Below are 22,283 nucleotides of genomic sequence, written 5' to 3'. Positions count from 1 at the left end.
TGTGAGAAAATTGGAGGACAAAGAAAATACTCGGCGTGGAGTAGCGTTAGGATTTTGGTAAATGCAGATAGCCGACGCTGCCGGTAATAAACTAATTTGGACGTTCCCAAATTCGCTACTCGATGATTAGTTTCCTAAGTCGTTTTGGGATAATAAACGTATGTGCGTTCTAACAATCGCGACAGAATATTTTTTTACAACGAGTTCGTTTTGCCTGAGTTTTGGCATTGTCGACTAGCGGTCTTTATTATTTTTTAGCTGTACTAATCGACTAACTTCGGCCGAGAACACGTTCGACTAATAAACTATATTGCCCTAGCTACAATTAACTGGAAGTGACTATGCCTGAAACACAATTTCTTTGCGTTCCTCGCTTTTATGATTTGCGATACAAATGAACACGCGATGTTTAATTATTTACGGCTCTTTTGTTACGCGGTAACGTAGAGTTTGGAAATATTTTAATATTTATGAAAAATTCGTAATATTTTCAGATTGATTTGTATGTTTTCAGGCGCGGACAATGACGATTTCTTGAAGATTTTCATCGACCCGCACGACGAGGACCCGAAAATGTGTAACTCCGTGGCAAAGTGTCCGTGAACGTTTGAGTTTCGTGTATTTACGTATCTCTTCTCACCTTGTATAGCATTCTGTCCCGTGACAGAAGTACGCAAGAACGATGTCATAGTCAGGTGCGAGTTGAGGTCACGACCGACACAATGGCACTGTTGTTCGCCATCATTGTCATCTTGGTCACCACTGTCATGTCGCTGCCGCCGGTCATCAGAATCGGTGAGTAGAATCAATCCTTCGTATACTTAATATTCTCTCACCGAACTGGATATTTTAAAACTGTTGAAAATATTAATTGATAAATCGCGAAATTGGAACGAATTCGATGCGATTACCCGGGCATTCCATAAAATTACGCTAATAAGGATGTTCGAATGAGTAATTAAATTTATCTCGTGGCAGCTACGAGGCTCTTTTCACTCTGGCTTCTCTCGTTAGGGCGAACAAGTAGGTAAAAAAAAAGTAAAGGAAAAAGAGAAAAAAGAGGAAGAAGAAGAGAAAGTTTCACCAGAGGACATTTATTGAATGAGCCAAAGTTAATCTTTGACAGACGGCTTGGAAGTAACCGAGTTTTTAATTACTTCTACGACTAATTAACGCCCGTAAAATTCTTTTACCCCCGTTTCCGCTCGATGTGTAAGACTTCTCCGGAGGAAGAATGAAGAGAAACGATTCGAAGCTCGGCGCGCGCGTTGATAAACGAAATTCAACTAATTAACCGACATATGGATTAATCTTGACTTTCTCATCACCTTTCTTTAACTTTGCGCGCCTCGTTTCGCGTGGATCCGCGTGTTGGTTCGTTGGTCTGTCGGTTGTTTAATCGACAAATTAATCTTCAATCTAGAATTCATCGATCGTACGAAGTTATAGGTTGAAAGTTATGTACCAACTAACGAATACGTTTTACCAACAACATAAACTAACCTTCAGTTAGTCTAACATTGCCGAGAAATAATATCTGATATAGATGATAGACCGGTAACTATTAGAACCATCATTATTTTGAAAATTATTCAAGCGAAAGGTACGGTTTACAGGGCGCGGTGTTTGAGTTCTATCCCTGTAGTTTTGGCGTAGCTTTCAAAACAAGCGAGAAGCTAAATAATTATTAGGCGAGGAAGTTTCTGCGGTGCAGGTTGAAAATGGGTAGCATCTGAAGTAGAGAGATCGAGCATAAACACGACGGGAGGAGAGTGAATAGCAAACGATTCACCCTCTCCTCGATTCCTCGTTCGAACGAAACTGCCTCTTACCGAGTAAAGCCGCTTTCGTAATCTCCTAACAAGACTCCCCGGTACGGTCAATGTTTCCATAATGGAGAATGTAATTTCTCAGGAGAACAGGACACTGAAAAATCGAGCTACCAAGCGACCTCGGTACGTGACCGTACTCGAAAGAGGTTGTACGAGGTCTTGGAGGGCGCGCGAAACCTCCTAAAATTTCTTCAAAGTGGTTATATAGGATCGAATCTTCACCTGTTACCGAACAACTTCATCAGACTTACGGCACTTTGCTATTCCACTGGCATTCTCAACGATGCGACTGAAAAGACCCGTCTCGTTCATCGTATTCTTACACAGACACAGCCGCGCGCGTACGTAGTAGGAACGGGGAGGATCGCTTGTGGCCACCCTTACAACCACGGTGGTCGAAACTTTCAGTCGACGTAATTGCTGGAATTTCAACGCGGTCAACCGACATTGGGGAAACTTGGAACTTTCGATCTTGTTTTAGACGAGGAAACGATTAATCCTTCGGTTAATTTTCTTATGCGGTAATTGTAAATCTATCGATCGAACGTGATAAAGGATTTTTCTAATAGTCGTTTCAATTATTGTAAGGAAAATTATACCTTTATTTGTTTTTTCATGATAATTCAATCGTTTTCAATTATGAAGGAGATTAGGAATAGTTGGAAAATTGAAAGAGTTTTAAGTAATCATAGAAAATTCATCGTTCGCTATCTCTACTATCTCAGAGACATAAAATGAGACAATGGTAGAGGGTTAATTTAAAGAATAATTGATACTCCAATTACACCGTTCTCACGTGATCGAGGAATTGAGTAGATCCTCGCTTTTGTGTAATTGCAATGGGATCCGTGGCTGTAACACGTTCAAAGGATCGCTACTCGTCTGATCATCGGACCTAAGCTACTGGATACAGACAGTGTTTAGAGGCGAGTGACCATCGAGGAATTGAACACCGATAACAACGTTGCGAGTTCTCGATTAAACGATTATATCTAGTAATCGATATCGACTATTCGAACTTCTTATTTTAGGAAAGTATTGAACAAAATAATTAATTATTGTTTAGAAAATTAATTGCTTCTTAGAATTTCAGATTATTCAAATATGTCAAATAGATTTTATTTAACATAATTATCTGCTTAATATTGCAAATAATGAACGACATTTTTCAGAAAAGTGTCTTTGTAAAATATTAGATTACCTATCAGACTTAATTAAGTAACAAACGCAATTACCGTAGCTCTGACATACAACCGTTCGGAGACAGGTTCTTTCAGTAGAAGCAACATCAATCTTTCGTCGCATTGTCACCCCCTGGTCTGGCCACAGAAATTCTATTCCCCTTCTTTCTTGGAAAAAGGGAGCGGATCGTATTCAGGATCAGGAGGAATAACAGCGCCACGCTGTCCTATCGATGCTCGGAAAAGCTCGTTCCCTTGTTGGATCCGCGTGAAAAGCTCATCGTGATTCAGCACGCGAAAAGCAACCAGGGCTGGCTTGATTTTTGCGATATCCAGTCTTTCGGTTCTTCGACACGAAAAGGCTGAATCAACGCGACGTTTCATTATTTGAAGCTGTGTACGAAAGGATTTTCTAAGCACAAAATAAGTTTACACAGCAACGCCACGGAATTCTTATTCTCTTCGTCTTTGAGAATATCAGCTTGATGAAAAGAGAAGGGACTATCGCGTTTAACACTATCAATTTTGTATATTTCATTAAGAAAATTTCAATAATTATACTTTAATGAAATGTGTACAGTAAACTAGCAGTTATTATAGTATAGTAATAGAATAGTAGGGACTTTGCCTCATTAAAAGCGAGGAATTTGAATCGACCAATCTATTAAGGTTCACCTTTAGTGAGATGTAATCAAGGTGGATTCATTGGGAGTAATGGAAATTTTAATTAGCCGTTTTGTTAGCAACTTTAATTACCCCCAGCCAGCTTTTTAAGGGAAACTAATGCATTTCTCAATAAACTGCATTGCGAACAGTACTTTCAAAACATCTTCTCTCGCTTTTTTCTATCTTTTTTAATCACGAATCGAAAACTAAATGGAAACCAACAAATTTATGACGAAAATATTTTATTTGAGAATTAAATATTCAGATTCCATAATATTTGCAATATTAATTAATTTTCATTCTTTTAATTACAACATTTCACTGGTTTTATCGTTACATAATAAACTTGTTAAGAATTGATATTTATTCAGGAGATACTGAAAAATAAAATGATGAAATTCGAGGATCACCAATTAAATGTTATTATAAGAGAAATAAATTCGGTGAAATTTAATGGTTTCATTTCCATGCCAGTTGCAGTTCGAATTTAATACCCTCGTTCAGCCGTTTTCCATGGTAACAACACCGAGTTCGACTTGTCGAATGTTTATATCACGAGAGGTCCTCGAATCCAGTTTCGAAACTGTCTGATTTCAGCGTTGCTTGGTGCTTCGTCAGGACGAGTTGCACCTTACGTTGTGGCGCCACGTAAAAGCGTCGCGTCGCGTCGCGTCGTCTCGTCATATCGACGGGGAATTTTGTGTCACGTAGCGAGGCAATGAGCTCTCTTCACCCCAAGATTCACGAGACACGTTCCGCAAATATAAAGTTGGCGAATTGTCGGACTGATTTTTGTGGCTTTTAATCATCGGCAAACCGTGCCAATCAGACGAGAACCACGATTGTAAACGTTTTGAAAAATTATGATAATTTATACAGGACAGAGTGGTAACTTTGTTGAAGCATCGGATTGATGCATCGAGCGAAAGAATTCATTTTATCTATAACAGAATAAAGTACGTCTTGATGAAATTCATAAACGGAAGTGAACCTCGGCTGTGTTAACGGTATTAAAGATTTATAACTCGACCATTGGCCACGAGGAATTATAATATACTTAGAAGCTCTACGAAGGTGTGGTCGTCCAGCGGCGGGCAGGAAGCCGGTTTCGCGACGATTTCACCGAAGCTGGACTTTATGTTTCCCGAGGAGACGCTTACCGGCTGCAATTTAGCCGTTCGAGCTACCCAGGGATCAGGGTGAGTTGAAACTGTTTATGGTGCGAACAGATTGGATACCTTTAACAGGGATAATATAATATTTCTACAATGTAGGTGTAATGTTACGTTACGCTTAAGCAAATATTGCAATTTATCGATGAAACAAACCAATTTGTAATTGGTGATACCAATTCTTGTTTATACATTTAACCGGAAAATAAAATAAAAATTTAGGTAAATGTTTACAATCAGGGCCCCAACGAGAATTCAATTGTATGTATTCTTGCCCCCCGAATCCAAAACTGTTGATAAAACTTGGGAGTCGCTTGTATTTACTAAGATACCGTGGTAAATATTGACATAAAATCATTATTTTCAAAAGTTAATGACTTTATGGGGTAGACAATACTTTTAAAGCGCGTCACTAACCTACATTTAACCCGTCAACAATAGTCTCCTTTAAGGATGTTCGATTCACCGAAAAGAATCGATTCTCGAATCGGTTCTGAATCGAAATGAGAGAATCGATTCTTCTAAAAATTCGAAACCAAAAAGTCGATATAAAAAGTGAGAATTAATTCCCTAGAGGGTAAAAAGTCGATCTTCGATTCTTACACGAAAGAATAAGAAAGGTAAGTTATATTTTTTCTGATATTTTTTCTTATGTATCTTAACAAATACAAGCGACCCCCAAATTTTATCAACAGTTTTGGATTCGAGGGTCAAAAATACATAGAATTTACCTCTTTTCAATTGATTTCTCGTTGAGGTCCTAATTGTAGACATCTACTAAAATTTATATTATCTCTGTCTCGATGATTTGCCTTCTTAAGGGTTAAATAGTATTTGTTTGGAAAATTAATAATAAACGGCATGTACACGAACTGCGTTCTAGATTCAGATAAAATCAATTTGTTGCACTGCGAAACGCGTTGCGTGTTCTTTCCAAGCGAAGGAAATTATTCGTAATAACACCTTTCACTGGCACTTCCAGCCAACGCAACGCAACGGTTCGAACGTTACCGGTGCGCCTTAACGATATCTTATTTTCTTGACAGTCTTTGAATACCAGCGACCGATCTGGCACGAAGGAAATAATAATAAATGTCACGGGAAAAGTCTCATGGTTAGAGAACGATTCTCGATTATTCGTTTCTCGAGATATTTATCGCGATCGGCTACACGAATCATTCGTTTTCGTTGCGTTACCCAGTCTCTAACTTATAACTCAATAAGTAACTAGCAACCAGATTAAGTTCTGCAACACGTCGAATATGTGGAACTGAAAATATCTGCTATTGCGAGATCTTGCTTCTTAAGGTGCTTGTAAATCCTCGAACACCGCGGTCTGTATATAATTAAGATACCTGCTTTAGATGTTTTAACTGTTATATGAAGGAATAAATCGAACCGAAGTATATACAACATTGCTAAGATTTTGTTACAGAAATTTAGAAATAGAATCATTTTTAAAGGGACGGTGTAAAATTGAGAAAATTAAGCTAATATGAGGTACAGAATTAAATTAGAATTGTGGCTTTCTCCATGGTCCGTCCAAAAATTAAAAAACACTCATTATATTATATTTCTTGTTTAGGAAAAAGATGAATTATACAGGGATCAATTAAGTTGTTCCATATAAAATAATTTGAAAAAACTATTTTATTTTTGTTAGAAAAATATTTTCTTTCTACTAAATTCCGTACACGCAAAGTGCAATAGAAAATGTTAAGATACCATTGGACAAAGTTTATATTAGGTACATTATTCTTTGCATGAAAAAATTCTTGTTACTTCTGTGACAACAGAGGAGAAGAAACAGGGGCAATAAAGAGCCACTTTCAGCTCCATGAAAGCACACCACTCTTCAGGAGTGCTTGAGACAATACGACGTCACTTGCATGGCATTCACGGCTCCAAAGAACATTGGCTGTCAGCTTCGTAGCCAACGAGATAATTCATCTAGTCGGATTGCAGTTCACGTTCGAACGAACCTCCGTTCCATAAGTGTCTGCAATCGCAAGTTCCATAGCAATCTTCTGGACTTTATTGTCGTTATTCGATCAAATTTATGCGTGGGCGTTATATTTCCTCTGTGTTTATCATATAACACGACGAGGTATAAGTCCACATTTAGTTCCAGTATAAAATGACACTCGCTAGCGTCTTCGTGAAATTTTTCTCTCTTTTTCGTATCTAGAAATCGCGACACATATTGAGAAGGTTGGCGTCGAAGTTACGCCCCCGTTGTTTCGAGGACGCTCTCAAAGGTCGTTTAAACCGTTCGAACGCCCTGTTTTCCGTCCTTGAAGACAAATTACGGAAAGGAACGGGCTTTATTTGCCGGAAAAATAGCGACTCGATGAGACTCTTTCTTGCGCGACTCTATAGTTTCTTTCTTCTGAACGATCGATGCAATTTCTTTTATTTTCCTCTGAAACTTTATTGAAAGAGAATTTCAACTTGCGAACTTGAAAAAGAATGAGAAAAATATTTCATTACTATTATAGAAAATTCGAAATTAAAAGTACATAGTAGAATCTTTAGTCTTGACTGATCACGCCTGTCGACCGATTCCCGGTAGCTACCGAACGCTTATGAATAATTCAATGTTCAACCCAGAATCGTTAATCGAACACGATACTTTTCATGTTAAATACCCTTGCTTCCCTTCGCCGCGCCGCACCGTTTCTGTTCGATCTCTTAACAACCGATCGTCTGTCAAACTTCGCTTTAGTTCGCGTTCGCCCGCGGTTTACACGCATCGGGGACACATGCACCCGTCATGCAGTTACACGCGGATAAATGCACACGTAAGTACGTATGCCCGCGCCCAACCGCACCCGACGGCACACAACAACACCCGTGGGGAAGGGAACGGGTGAACAGGGTGAGCGCGCGAAACGCTGAATTGCAATATCGGAATTCCTAGTAGGTAAGTATCGACACGGGCCTTGATCCAGATTGTACACACAGCCGCGATCGCATAGGTGAGACAGGTAAAAAGTGTAAGCGAGATGGTGTCGAGGCAGCTTTCAAACCGACCGTCCTGTATTTTTCGAGAGCTTTCTGAAACTTCTCACACCTGGCTGGAAGTTGTCGCGATTTCCTTCAACCCCTTTCGCATTTTCTAAAACCTTCAGAAAACCATTTCTTATTCAAAATATTTTCCATCTTATTTCCTTGTATTAAATTCGTAAATGGTTTCTATAATACTTAAAGGTGTTAATCGAATATGAAAAGAATCCAGCGAGCTCTGAAAAGCAATCTCTGTCGGAGAAGCTTTTCCCTAGGTAATCAGAAGCTCGTTGAAAACTTCTAAGTGAATAGCAACTTAATCTCCGGTAGTGTAAAAAATAATATTCCGTGAACCGAATGGCAAGCAAGAGGATAGTCAAGTTTTGCCGCGAACACGTTTAATCGATTCGTTGGGAAACTTTCCCTTGCCAAAGTTCTTTTACAATCTCCGCTCTCGGTGCAACGTGAAAAGGGATTCTTTCAAGAAACAAAAGCTGGCTAACAATGGGTGTACAGTGTCGTACGAGCAAAGGGACCCTTAGTGGAATCGTCAAAACGTTAGTCCCGTAAATTCAGTTGGGATATTCGAGAGGGAAAGAACAAAAAAAAATAGCACCGGAGCTTTCAACGCTGGGTTCGTTTATCAACAAACAGGATTCCGTATAACCAGCGTGTACAAGCCGGCGCGGTGCGACGATTTATTTGCTTGAAAAATATTCGTACACGTTCGCTGCTTGTGTTTGCTTGCCCAAATAATGCGTGTTAGGTATATCGTGTAACGTATAGACAATATAACGATTTATCGGGTCGCCAGTGATATTTGCATACAAATTTATTTGCCGAGGCATGCGACAGTTAGATAACCAGTCACAAAATGTTGCTAAGTGGAACGAAATTGACAATCTTCGACTCGGATGATCTACAGTTGTTGATCAAACGGATTCATTTTAATTTTGAGATATGGAACTATTTCTGGGTCGTTCGATGAACCTAGAAAAAAAAAGAAATTAGAAGGCACCTAGATTTTTAGATTCTTTTTGCTTCCTTTTCCTAACGCTTTACTCTAGTCTAGAATCTAGAGTCTAGACAGAAATGACTTTCTTTTATCTCAGAAACATCGAACCACTCTAAACGCGCCTCAAAGATAGCGATCGTTTCTTTAACATGAAAGTACGACATCTTTGCGTTGTTCCATCGCACGATCGAGTTTTCTAAGAAGTCGAGAGATTACTCGTATGAAGTCGTCGGCACAAACGGTGCTCAGAACTCGACGAAGAATTCTCATATCGGCGTACAGAACGGCGGAACGACGAGGAATTTTTCGAATTGATCGCTCGATGGTAGGAGCGCTTTCGCGCGAGGAATTCAGACAAGCTCGCGTTCCTTGCTACCTCGGTTCGTTAGACGAGATAATAAGGATAGGGATTATCAGACTGTGTGTTCCTACCCTGGATTCCCTTGTGAACCTTCCCTGTAACCGTACGGAATCAGCTGCTCCTCCTTGTTCAACCATCTTCCCTCCATATCAAATCGTTCGAACAGAACTCTCCCCGAACGTTGAAGCTATAATTTTGCACGAAACGAAGGAAAATTGGCTGCAAGATGAAAATACATTGTTTAGATTTTATTAGTAATAATTTTACAAAACGAAGCTCTATAAAATTGATTGAAATCTTACAAAAGGGATTAATCATCTTTTCTAATTAAAGTTAAAATTTTACTTTATTTAATTTGTCGAATAATTTTTTGTTAGAAATAGAGACTTATTACTTTGTTGAAATGTTAAGGGTTCGAGTTTCTATGGTGGCTCGAATAACCCAGGATTGTTTTCATATAGCTACCCCTTGGTAAACAGAAGCTGTTTATTCCGGTCGCGTAGCCCCGAAATTTCAGAGACTTTTATTTCGCGAGAAATTCAATAACTGGAACTTTTATGCATTCAAGGGGCCGGGAAATTGTTCGCAACTGGGGCTGGACCACTTTGAAATCTCGGTCTATTCACTAGGAATTGAGAAGCGCCAAGTTTTATCTAACTAATCTTATTTCAACTTTTTTCATTACGTGTCAAACAAAATGACATCAATATTCACGAAAATGATAAGAAATATCAAAACACATAAAATTTCTTAGTGGAAAAATGAAAAATGAAGTAGGGGACGCGAAGGGTTGAAATTGGCATCCAACTTATCTTCACAAACATGCTATCTTGTAGTAACAGGGACGATTACTCATGGATATTTAGCAGTGTAACGCACGACACTACAGTGCGATACGATACTACGAACCCACAGACAATCATGAAAGTAACATTATACATGCTTGCAAGCTGCACGCGTACCAAAGTGAATTTACATGCTCGTTAAGCATATGAAATAGCATATACCTCAGAAGTCTTCTATCACGCCCACCATTCAAACGTTTAACCTCCGAACGATTACAATTGCATATTTTTCCAGGCAACATTTTTCCATTCCTTCGAATGAAAAATTCACATTTAAGCTTACCGTTTCCTGTCCGTGCGAGGTTCGAATAAAAAAATTTCTCTCTACTGTCCGTCGTTTTACGCGAAACGGAAGCGAAATTTTAATGAAAAATTTCGTTTCCAAAAAGAAAAAACAACAGTATATCGTACCAGAGGAAAAAAGGAATTTCGACGAGTTAGCAAATTGTATTTGCTGAGACCGGTAATATGTTTTTTTCTCTGTGAAAGTGATACCCTAACAGCTAAGATCGTCGATTGATTGATCGTCTATCGTACAGGGGTTCTTTTAGAGCCACATTTCCCGTGTCTATTCGGGAGTTGATCGAATGAAGAAGCCCATTAGACGCTGAGAAACGGCAGAAAAGACTCTTGAAGATAAAATATCAGCGGGAGAACGCGGCGGACTGACGGGAATCTCAGTTAACGTGCTTATCCAGATGCGGGTGAACATAATCCTTCTTCGAGACCGATGAGATCCAAGGGGAAGATTCTTACAATCGCAGCATTTCGACGAGCAAACGTTCGCGTTGATGTTCCTCAAGTATCATATTGTTAAGATCTAGACAAGCTTTTTATCCGGTTACTAGGATAAGTATGGCTGACTGAGAAGTTTGGGATTTATTCAGGTAATTTGCTAGAAAATCAATTATGCGAATAAATATCATACAATTCATCTGAATCATTTAACTGTTCGTTATAAGACGAAGCGTTTAATTTCTTGGATAATTAGAGGAAATTACATTTTTATTTATTTATTTATTTTAATTTAAAGTTGCATCGATAGCGAGGGCCATTAGCGACTTAGGTTTACAGTGTTAGTGGTATATAATAACCATAAATGAGAAGTAAATAATATAATATAAGTATAACTCTAATATATAATCAACATAAGGTTGATTAATTCGGTGAGTGTTGATACTTATCTTCAGTTGTCTATCATAAACTGTTAAGAATTCCAATGTTGTTGCAGAATGTAATTATTGTGTCCTGGTACTTAACTGAGACAAGTGTTTCCCTTGAGTCGTCCTTAATGTTAAGTTTCAACCTTTCTAGGTTCTATTTATCGCATTTAGTGATAATGTGATCGATTGAAAGCGGCAGGTCGCATAATTCGCATACCATACGCGGTCCATTATTCAAAATGTACGTATGTGTTAATCGTGTGTGCCCAGACCTGATCCGTGTTATTACCATTTGTTGTCTCCTGTTAAATTCTGTATTAGTTTTGAGATCGCTTTGTAATTCATCCATGTCCTGTTCCACTCAAGCTTGCATAAGGATCCTATATGTTTGGTGATGTCCAGAGTTGAATTATAAATGGGATGATTGTTTGGGCGAAGAGTGGTAGCCATTTTAGCCCCGAGGTAAATACCTTTATGGGCGGGTATGCAAGCAATAATTATTGTTTTCCCTGCGAAATTACATTTTTGTTAGAAAAGTTCTCAATTATTTCAGGAACAGTGTTTGTACAAGAAACTTTCCTCGACTTGGATAAACAGTTAATTATCCGCACAATTATAATAGCATCCGCGGGATTGTCTAAACGTTCCTGTTTGTTTGTAGAGGAAAATGCAAATCTTCGAAGTCGTTGTAGCAATTCCCTAAACAGATTCTCTGCCTGTTGATTTGTAGCAGAGATAGAGGGGTCAGGTTGGAACTCCGCGGAGCGAGCTAAACCAGGGTAAATAAATTTCCACAAAGAGGAGAATGCTCCTTTAAAGCGGGAAATACCAACGGGCGTTCTGAATTGTTTAATTGGGTTATTTTTCCGAATTAACCGCAAACTTGGCTGAGTTATTATCATCCCCTCGTTGGAGAGTCGACTCTGTAAGCTCGATTTATCTGTTCTTCCTGAAATAGACGTGTCTTTGAAGGCAATTAAGGGCTCAATATAGTTTGCCTTTAAATTATCAAACTGCTCGATCGAAGGTCAAACCCCTGGTAATGACCAAGTTACACTCCCTTTCTGGACGCGAATAACTTTGATAGTCACATTACTGTACTTACTCAATGGAATTTGCAAAAGAGATAACTTCTCCTTTGAATCCAGTGGATTAAGTTAATTTCGTTAAAATAGAGTCAGGGTATCGAAGTTCGATCGAGGAATTCCAATTATTAAAGGAGGGTTGAAAATTTCTATTTGCTAAATTTGACTTTATCAGAAAATTGCCAGTAATTAAATAATTAAATAGATAAAAATATATATTATAATTCAGCGTTTAAGAATGTTTACGGATAAATTCGTCGGATTCTTGATATCAAGATAAAATGTTAGCTCGTGAAATCTTCGACTACCCTTTGCCTGGAGAAAAAAGCACGATCAAGTTATCGATATCCAGTTCCGTGTGCAAACATTCCCTATTCCTGAAATCGTGAACGACAAGATCTCGAGGAGGAAATATCGCGTTTCATCCTTGGTTCGAGTAGTATCTACAATACGAATTGCTGAAAAGAACGGAGCTCGGGATTTCATCGCAGGGGCAGGGTTAGCAGGCTGATATTGTCGGGCGGGATGTGGAACAGGTAGTCATTTCGGCGATGAAATCAGCCTGTCGAACCCTGCGCCGTGTTTTATTTGTTCTCGATTGGTTGAGTGTCCTGCGAGGGAATCCTTTTTCCGTCTTCCAACCTGAGTTCCTATTCGTCCAGGACACTTTTTCATTTTCCATTCACTTGTGGTAAAGAAGAAAAGAAAATTGCGAAATTTTCTTTAGAGAAGCTTCGTTATGTATTATATTATAAAATTTTACATTTAACAAATTTAAAAAAAATCCTAAACAAATTCTAAAGACAACCCATTCCTGTCGACTTTGTAGATACAATGTAGATACAGCTCTAAATTTTGTGTTATCTCTTCGTTTCAAGGACCTTCGGTATTATTGTTGTTGTTGTTGTTGTTGAGAAGTTATGTTCCCTGGAACTCGTCCACCCCCTTCACTGCCCGTACACTGTCATCATTACACGAGATTAGCAGTCAATTGCGAAGTTCGCGACTGTTCGACCGGGAAGAACCGCTGCAAATGCTTGCCACGATAAGCTCGTCTCTGTATGTTTCGGAAACGGCATTGCCGCTTATAAACTTCACCCTTTGACTGTGTTATTCAGTCTCTTGAGCATCTTGCAGCGCACACACCCTTCACTAGAAATTCGCACGATTTGCATTTCAAATCGCTTCTATTCTAAACGTTCAATTTCATTTTCCATGTTCGACGTTGCTTTCGACAAGCGTTCAGAAACATTCTGTTAACATTTCGAAATTTTCATTTTGCACCCTAATTATTTTCATCGAAATCCCGCGTCGTTTGGAAAATTTATTAAATGTCTCTTTAATGATGCGGAAAGTACCCCGACATTAGTGATCATCTTCAATTTCTCGAAGCTTAATCTTCGGCATTCCCTCCTTTGTGCCGCTTAATAGTTTCCTCAATTAGAAGCTAAAAGTTCGGTTTACCTCGCGGAGTGGAGGGAAATCCATTTAATGACATCATGTCGCGAAGACAGTCGCGTTTCGCGAGCATAACCCCCGGCGATACGAAACAACGGGCAACAATGGAGGGAACGCGTTATCGCGATTCAGTTGCGAGACATTAAACGTTCCTGCTCGTTATCGTTGCACCGAATTACCGTGATCAACGTCGCGGCAAAAGGAACTTCGTTAACAAACCATTAATTCATGCGTGCGGTTGTGGTTTCTCGTGAACCCTCGCCACGTTGTTTTGATGAAAGTTTAATCGTTCCGATCGGCATCGACGTTGTTCGACGAGCTATCAAATTTCAATTATATTACAATCCGGGCGTTTTAAATATTTGATAAACAATTGATGCTTGAAAATGTTCAAATAACAATAGCATAGATTGTTTCTACAGTAGAATGGATATGAAAATGAACGAAAGAAGAATACCAGAGGAACAGAATAATTTTATTTAATATTCAGATATATATGTAAATGTGTGTTTAAAATGTATAGAAAAGAAGAGAACTTTGATGACTTTTTACTGGAAATCTACCACGCTGAACCGACGTTGTTCCTCTATTCTAAAAACAACATTGATTCTGCGTTTCTAGAAGAACAGACCTGCTACTTCGACGATACGGACAATTCTCTTTATTTTTCCATTCACACATGATGGCCTCCAGAGACTTGCTTTTTCATTTTCCCTCGCGTTTATTCTCAAGTAACGCTACCTTATCTTTCAGAGTGGAATAAGACCTTATGTTGTTTCATTTTACGTTCCTTGGATGTCACAATTTTTTTGATGGCTTAATAGAATAGACTGACCAGGTGTATACTTTCATTTGATGAAAGTCGAGTTTTCAACTTCCAAGTTGCTATTTTGACAATTTCTAATTTTTCCCATTCTCTCGTTGAGTTTTCTCTTTTCTTCAATTACAACCAACCTGGGCACCGTAATCGATACCTCGTCGAACTAGCATCCAATACTTTTTAATTAGAAGCTTCATCATGATTTAAACTATGAACAATGAAGTTTTGTAACCGAAATGAAAAAGAAAAGAACCAGCTTCCAGTGGATAAAAATAATAAGGAATTATATGAACAGAACGCTTCCTTGCATGAAATATTTTCAGAGACTATAATATTCATCATGCAATATCCGTTTCGCACTGGAGGCCAAAGTGTGCATTATACATTTTCAGCTGTAACAGTCAGTTAACGCTAGTGTAAATATTTTAGGAATGATAATATGTTCGTGAGATGGTAATCGATTTTCCATTCCATCTGACCGTGTCAGTTATTATGTGTTATCAGGATGACGTCAAATTTTAAGCTTCCATAGATAGACCGACCATAAATCGTTGTCCAACCTTTGAATAATTCGCAGTTTAAATAGCCGGTTAACTCGCGAAATGTTTCAAATTATCGCTATCTCCAGCGTGGAAACTGATATTCCTATGAAAACGTATCGATTAACGTGTTTGATGAAAATTTCGTGGAACGTATAAAGGTCGCAATGAACGATCATACGCAGATACGAATAATTTCCAAATAAGAATCATTATGATTATTATTCATAGTTAAACTGATTAGAATAAAGGCAATGTGTTTACACTGGTAATTAAAGGTACATAAATTTACCTATTTAATCTCTTTTTGAGAAGCTCAATTTGTGGCGTGTACACGTTCGCCTGAAATTACATTGGATAATAATTTCAAGAAAATTTTATCTTCAAGAAGATGGAGCATATTTCTTGAAAGAAATAGGTATTCTTCACTGTTAATGGCTGGAACGTTCCCATTATCAAAGTGTAGCTTTTATACAGATAATTCAAAGCAGCAGCTTTTATACCTCTTGTATATCTCTTCTCTTCTTTGCAATGAATCGACCCATTTCTTACAGACTCTATTGCAAAATTTCTTAGAACTCCTGATAATTATTCTAAAACTTACTTTAAATCAAGAAAGTTTGCCTTTTAACATGATACAAAGATTTTTCAAGATAATTGTGGAAGTAAAAGACATAGCGAAGAATTCGTGAATAATAAAATTCCTGTATAAAAATCGAACCAACAAAGAAATTTAAGGTATTTTATATTCGATGAGTCGTAAATACCTGTAACGAACTGTAAAGTATTTTAAGAATCCCACGAATGTTCGTCACAATGAGATAATTAATGTTAAAACGATGAGTATCCGATAAAAATGATAAAAATGTCATCCTCGATTCACATTTTCTATTCCTTTGAAAAAATCCTTTCGTTTGAAGAAAGCTTACCATAGACAAACATCAGTAGGATGCCTTTTAACCATTAAAATCGTCCCCTAAGACGATCCTCCTGGTGTTGCATTTTTCCAAGTTAAACCTGGATCGGATCCGTTCGGAACACAAGGGATTACCGAGGTTTCCATTTCGAAGAAACGTCGAGGTGAAGCATACAGATCAGGAAACCCATCGAAATTTTTGTTTACATCTCGTCGGTGTTCTCGTCGATACGTTGATTGGAGGAAAAGCCTTTGCCTTTTCTGTCTGGGAATTTTTTCCAGGGATATCGTCAGCGAAGCTCAACCAGCAGACCGGGAACGGTAAAACAATTTTACGAGGGTTCGCCGGGGAATGATCTGAGTGAAAAGGGCGTGCATCGAATCGCAGAGATAAGGGTTGAATTATGAAGCCACCTGTACATGGCGCTCACTCGACGCCGTTGTGAGATAAAGGCGTCATTAACGCTCGTTCATTATCGGCTCTTCGGCAAATTTACACCCCCATCCGCGATGATTCCCCTTTTTTATACGCCGCGCCGTTTGGTAACGGGCTGTATTTTGCCGTGCTTCCCGTTGAACAGGTTGAAAGGTGTAATTTCAGGGAAGTAATACATATCTAGGATGATTCAAATCCGAGGCTGATTTGAAATTTGTCAAGAATTCGAATGTAAAATTTATTCAACGTTGAGAAATCCAATGGATATCTCGTTTGACGAGATTCGCAAAGTAAATGGAGAGGTAGAATTCGAGCGGAAAGGAGAGATTTGAAAGTGAATTTAGTAGGGTCGATCTTTTGAGGGTTGCGAAGAAGGTGCATTCTTCTTGGAATGGATTACGCTCGAAGGAATCCTCGTTTCGGCCTCGAAATCACCGATAGAGATAGCGTCGAACGAACTCCACCAGCTCTCGGCTAAGCCCTTAAACGTGGACGTCCTATTTACCAGTGGGTATCGCGCGAATCGCACGACCGTTTAGATAAAGGAGAAGCTTTATTAAATTTACACCGGTCAGCCGTGGCGAAGATCGAGGAGACGAAGGGGCACGGAAACGCGAACGGATTAGGTGAAATTATCGAACGAACTTCGAAGGTTCTTACCATCCGTTACGAGCTTCGATTCGCGTCGGAATTTATAGAGACTGGCTAACTGTTCAAACTGTGATTACGATATTTCTTCTATTCCTTTTCTGATTGTTTTCTTCTCTGATCGAATGCTGTACATAATGAATTCTATAGAAAAGGAATTGGATAAAAAAGAAATAAGGAAAAATTGATAAAATCGTGGAAGTTTAAACGAAAATGATATGCTTGAGAGGAGAAAACAAGAAGATTTACGTTGAGAGTAACAAGTCGCTTTTCAAGAATTCCCGTCGGGCATGCAAACGTCGGTTGCCGATGCTCCAAAATAAACCCGAGACGTTAACGAAGCCAACGAAGATGGCGAATGTGTGTTGAATACACTCGTTCTTAGAAACGTGTACGACGAAGGGCCTTCTAATTAGTCAGCCGGTTATCTTCTAAGCGGACACTTAAAGTAAGTGCTTCCCTTCGCATGGCAACTCGTCACCGTGACAGAGCTTGTGGATACAAGCTCGAGAATCTCGCGGTGGCAATAAGCAACTTCAAGAAACGTGTAATAAACTTGTGTGAAAAAAAAATGAAGAATTAAAGAGCAGTCACCTATGTTTGCAAATATTTCTGATCTTCAAAGGATAATTGAAAATATTAACCGATGCTAAATTATTCTAAACGAAAATGATTTTGATGTTACAACAGCAGAGTGAGCGTTTAATTTCCTAATTAAAGGTCTGAATTTGTAGACAGGTTAAAAAGTGCAGTAGCAGCGAACGAGAAATAAATTGAAGAGTGTACTTTGACTGCCACTTAAAGTCGCGAGTGGTCGGTGTAGCTTTAACTCAGACTCGCGGGCTGCTTTGTTAAAAAGAATGTAGTGAAGTTCATTTCGTGGGAAGGTAGAATGCTGGTAGAATTCAGTTTCGTGTTTAAGAGGTCACCAATGGTGGCACAAGAGAGCTTGAAGGTTCGCGGAATGGTCTGGAAACAGGTTGAAGTAATTTCTCGGGCAAACGAGATGGTGCTCTTGCGAGTTGAACATTCGACTGTTAAAGATGCAACAAGAACCACTTCGTGTACCTGCCAAATTCCTATTCACCGTTTCGTTGATTCAAGATTCTACTAACAAACTAAAAGATTCTCCAGATTTTACAATCTATTATTGACTCTACCTTCGCTTTTCGAGGGTTGAAAGATAAACGAAACAAGACACGCAATTACATGGAAAGCACGATGAATTAATTAGCAGCGAAGAAGAGAAGTAAGAAAGTCGAAAAATCGTGGGAAAACCACGCACATCGGCAATGGAAGAAAAAAGGAGCGTTTGAAAGGCGAGGGAGATTAATGAGCTTCTTGCGTCGATCCGATTAAAAGGGATAGAAACCAAGAGAGAGCCCTATTTCCGTCTTACCGCCACAATCCTCGTTCGTTCGACAGTTCGAAACTTGCTCGTCTGCTTTTTGTTTGCCACCATTGAAAAGCTATTCGTCTATTTTTCACTTGTTCTCCGTGATTACTTGATGTATCGTCCGAGGAAAAGCAAACATTCAAAAACTTAATGAACTATTATATAAACTATTATATAAACTATTATATAAAAAAAGATATGTATAATTGAAAATAAAATCGTCTATGAATTATCTGATTTATCGTTGGCAAAATAAAACAGACCCGAAGGAAATAAAATATTCTGTATGCAAAGACGGTGCAAGTAGTACAGGTCAACAATAAACGACGTCTGGCAGGGGACAAGAATAAAAGACACAAAGGGGGATACGCGTAGCTGAATCGCGGCGAATAAAATTCGTGAATTATCTCCGGGGACTGATTTGCATTCGAAAAAGAAGACGAGAACTGGATGAAAGGGAACCGACTAATCCAAGCTGGAAGGCTGACGAAAACATTACGTACAAATGAAATTGTGAATTTGCATAAGTTTCGCCTCGTCTTTTCGCGCTGGCTAGACTGCTCCATCAGTTGGTCGACCAAAAATGGAAAAAAAGTACCTCCGAGGTAGAAACTTATGCCTGCCTTTTCAGACGATTTTATTCCATCGAGACGATCGTCTAACTAATGGACTTCCTTGGTCAATGCTACTCCGAATCTAGTTTCTTCTCATAACTTTGACGAACCTTTATTCGCTCGCCTCGAACGCGTAAACTTCGTTTGTTTCCCTCTTTTTCTTTCGAGAAAACCGTCTGGAATCTTAACGCGATGAGAATCGTCGATATACTTGGTCGCTTTAATCACAGTTGAATTTTATTTTTCAACGTCATTATTTAGTTTAAAAACAACATTTAAAAGAGACGCCCCGCAGTCGATGTTTACCCCAATATTTCACGTCGGATTTTTCGTAAAATTCCTGACACGTTTTGTACAGGATAATGTACAGCGGTTTATTGACAGTGACGAAGGTGCGGGCTGGTCATCGATTTTTATCGATGATAAAAAGCAACGGGAGAGAATGCACCCTCATCTTGCATATTATTAACGCGTTTTGTTCGCGACGAAAGCGCCAGGGTACCGTGAAATTACAAGTAATTATTCATTCAACCTTTTCATCGCGTTACGGGATTGGATTTGTCAAACGCGAAATAATTTCCTTCACAGGCATCGCGCTCGTCGACATTTTTCTCCAACAATCGTTAAACGCGTATGAAAATTAAATCGAGCACACGTTGGGAATTACACACGTTTTCCATTCGATTAAGCGGTAAATATCCGTGTAAATAAATAGTAATTGTTTTTCGGAACGGAAAACAATCGGTTAAACAATCAACCAACAATGTTATTACCAAGCTGGTAGTTATCGAAAATTGGCAATAACAGTTCGGACGCATAATGGATACTGGTTTTTCAGCCGTTCGTTGAAATTTCCCGTTTCAATGGTCGAGTTACGCGTTGCGGAAACGGCGGGAAAAGAGGGAAATTTAATGAGAGATAGATAGAACCGAATATCCCAGTGACGTTACAAAGAGTATTCTCAAAGAAAACCGGGATTCTTACATTTGGCAACGTTCCATTTCCGAGCGTCGGCTAGATGAAAGAGCCGCGAAAGGGTTTGCGCTAGAGAAAGGACAAAAAAGTGGCCCCGTCTGGCGCTGTCCTTTTGAAACAGAAAGATCCTACGCGCTCTTTCAACCTGTCAAGCTCGACTGAAATTCAACCGGAAGGAATTTCCAGCGAATTCACTTGCAATTAATTATCAACGAACGCTTAATCGTTTTTAATCCCCCTGTGAGAGAATGAATCGGTGATTATTCGGTTCGTTTCCTCGATACCGATTCGATCGTTCGACCGTGGACGGCTGGATTTCTGATTACAATATTTTACTTTATAATTTGTAACTGTATAGCGATCGTGGTAATTTATAAACGTGATTAGCGTGGGATTGGCCTGATTCCTCGAGCAACGGGCCGATCAAAATGGCAATAAGAAAGGCGTGGGCTGCGGTAGCTTGTAAATTTTCACGACCGACAAGAAATGAAATGCAAATCGCCGTACGCCAGAGGCGGCGAAAGTAATTCGGGACGCGTACTCAACGACGCCGTGATAAAACTCGGCTTGCACAATTTAATTAACAATTTAGCAGCCGTAGGTAACACAAGCAGCCAGGGCTATTCTCTTGCCGGACGAACGAGAGCACACGGCATTCGCCCTAAATGAATTTTCATAGAGCCGATTCAGCTGTCGGGGTTCATGGCGTGCCAAGGATTTATAATCGGTTTGATTAAACTACCCGCTAATCCTCTCAGCTAGGGTTGGCCGACTCGCGGAAGGAATTATTTGCCAACGGGATATCCTCCAGCTTTCGATCTGATCTTACCGCAAGCACCGTCCTTGGACCACCGCAAATCGCTCGAATGAAATTATCCGCCGCGCAATGAAGATCGATCGTAACGTTGTTTACCGGCAAAGCCAGTACAGGCAGGGTGGTAAACGAGATTCGAACGACGAAACAGATGTTGCTTAATTGTTCTTCTTCTCTAATCGATTTTGTTGAAAATTTTTCGTCTACCTTTGATAAAGAACGATAATTGATAAACGGTTTATTTTAATAATATTCTATAGAATAATTGCCATTGTTTCTGGTAAACGTCGAGTTAGCTAAGACCGACAATTACAGAGAATCGAGGACGATCAATGGTCGAGCGCAGACCGATATTCCGAGGAAGTCTTCAAGAATAGATAAAGCAAATCGGATCACGGGAATCCTTGCCTTACGAACGACGGTTTCAATTTAACGCCCCTATCCCGTGAGAAATTATCGCCAGTCTTATAGTTCAAACCAAATCTATTCTGAAACGATTGAACGATCGATGAGGCTTTCGATTTTTGTAAATTTCGACAAGAAAATTATTTTATATCCTCTTTGTCTTATCAAAATTTTAAGGTCGTAAGAAAAGCTTGGAAAATGAAAAATATACATATGTATATCGTTGAGCCAACAAATTTCGGTCGAAAGTCAATCATAAAGAGGAAGAGTCTAGTAGCACCATTTCCGGAAGTGATGTTCCATGTCTTTGGGAATATTCCTGTGATCCTCAGCGGGCATAAATCTACACCGTTGTCTGGCCGTTCGCCTAAATCAATCTTGATTAATCCTCTCGGCTATTCCGCCGGGTCGTTGAGGCGGTCTGAAAGGCGAGAACGATGTTCAATGATTGCTCGTTAAAAGGATTTTCGGTCGTTGCTAGCCATTTCTGGCAGACATTAATGGCACCGTAGACGAATGGGCCGAGGTAATTCATTTGCATATAATGAAGGATCTTATTAGTTCGTTAAGGGATCAGGTTCATCGCTCATCGTCGTCGAGTTGAGGCGTTCAGAGTTTCAAGTAGTAGCGAATGGCATTGGTCAGACGCGGACCGCCCGGTGCTTCTTCCACTGAAACATTTTTACTATTTCACGCACACTTCGCCTTTCTTACATTTTTTGCAATACCTTTTACGTAGCATTAGAAATTTATAGTTGCAATAATAATTGAGATAGGTAAAAAAGCTTTCTAGTCTTTTTAAAAAGTAAATCGGCTTCAATCTCATTAATCCTCGCTACTTTACGCCTATTTCTGTTCCAAGTGTGCCGTGTTTCAGTTACACGAACAAGAATCACAAGCCGTGGAATAACGCAAAGGCACTTTGTTGCATTAAAA

The 22,283-nt window shown here is 39.2% G+C and overlaps 1 protein-coding gene across 2 annotated transcripts in view; it reads left to right on the top strand.

The window, feature by feature from the left end:
• LOC114876731 (glutamate receptor ionotropic, kainate 2) overlaps positions 1-22,283 on the top strand; it is a 98,780-nt gene that overhangs the window by 5,278 nt on the left and 71,219 nt on the right. For both annotated transcript variants that reach the window (XM_029188519.2, XM_046285114.1), the window contains exon 2: positions 515-795. In XM_029188519.2, coding sequence (XP_029044352.2) covers positions 723-795 — 73 coding nt within the window. In that variant the 5' untranslated portion in view covers positions 515-722. The remainder of the gene's footprint in view (positions 1-514; positions 796-22,283) is intronic.

This window comes from Osmia bicornis, chromosome 3 (assembly GCF_907164935.1).
Source record: "Osmia bicornis bicornis chromosome 3, iOsmBic2.1, whole genome shotgun sequence".
NCBI lineage: Eukaryota > Metazoa > Arthropoda > Insecta > Hymenoptera > Megachilidae > Osmia > Osmia bicornis.
This window is presented reverse-complemented; position numbering and strand designations above follow the sequence as displayed.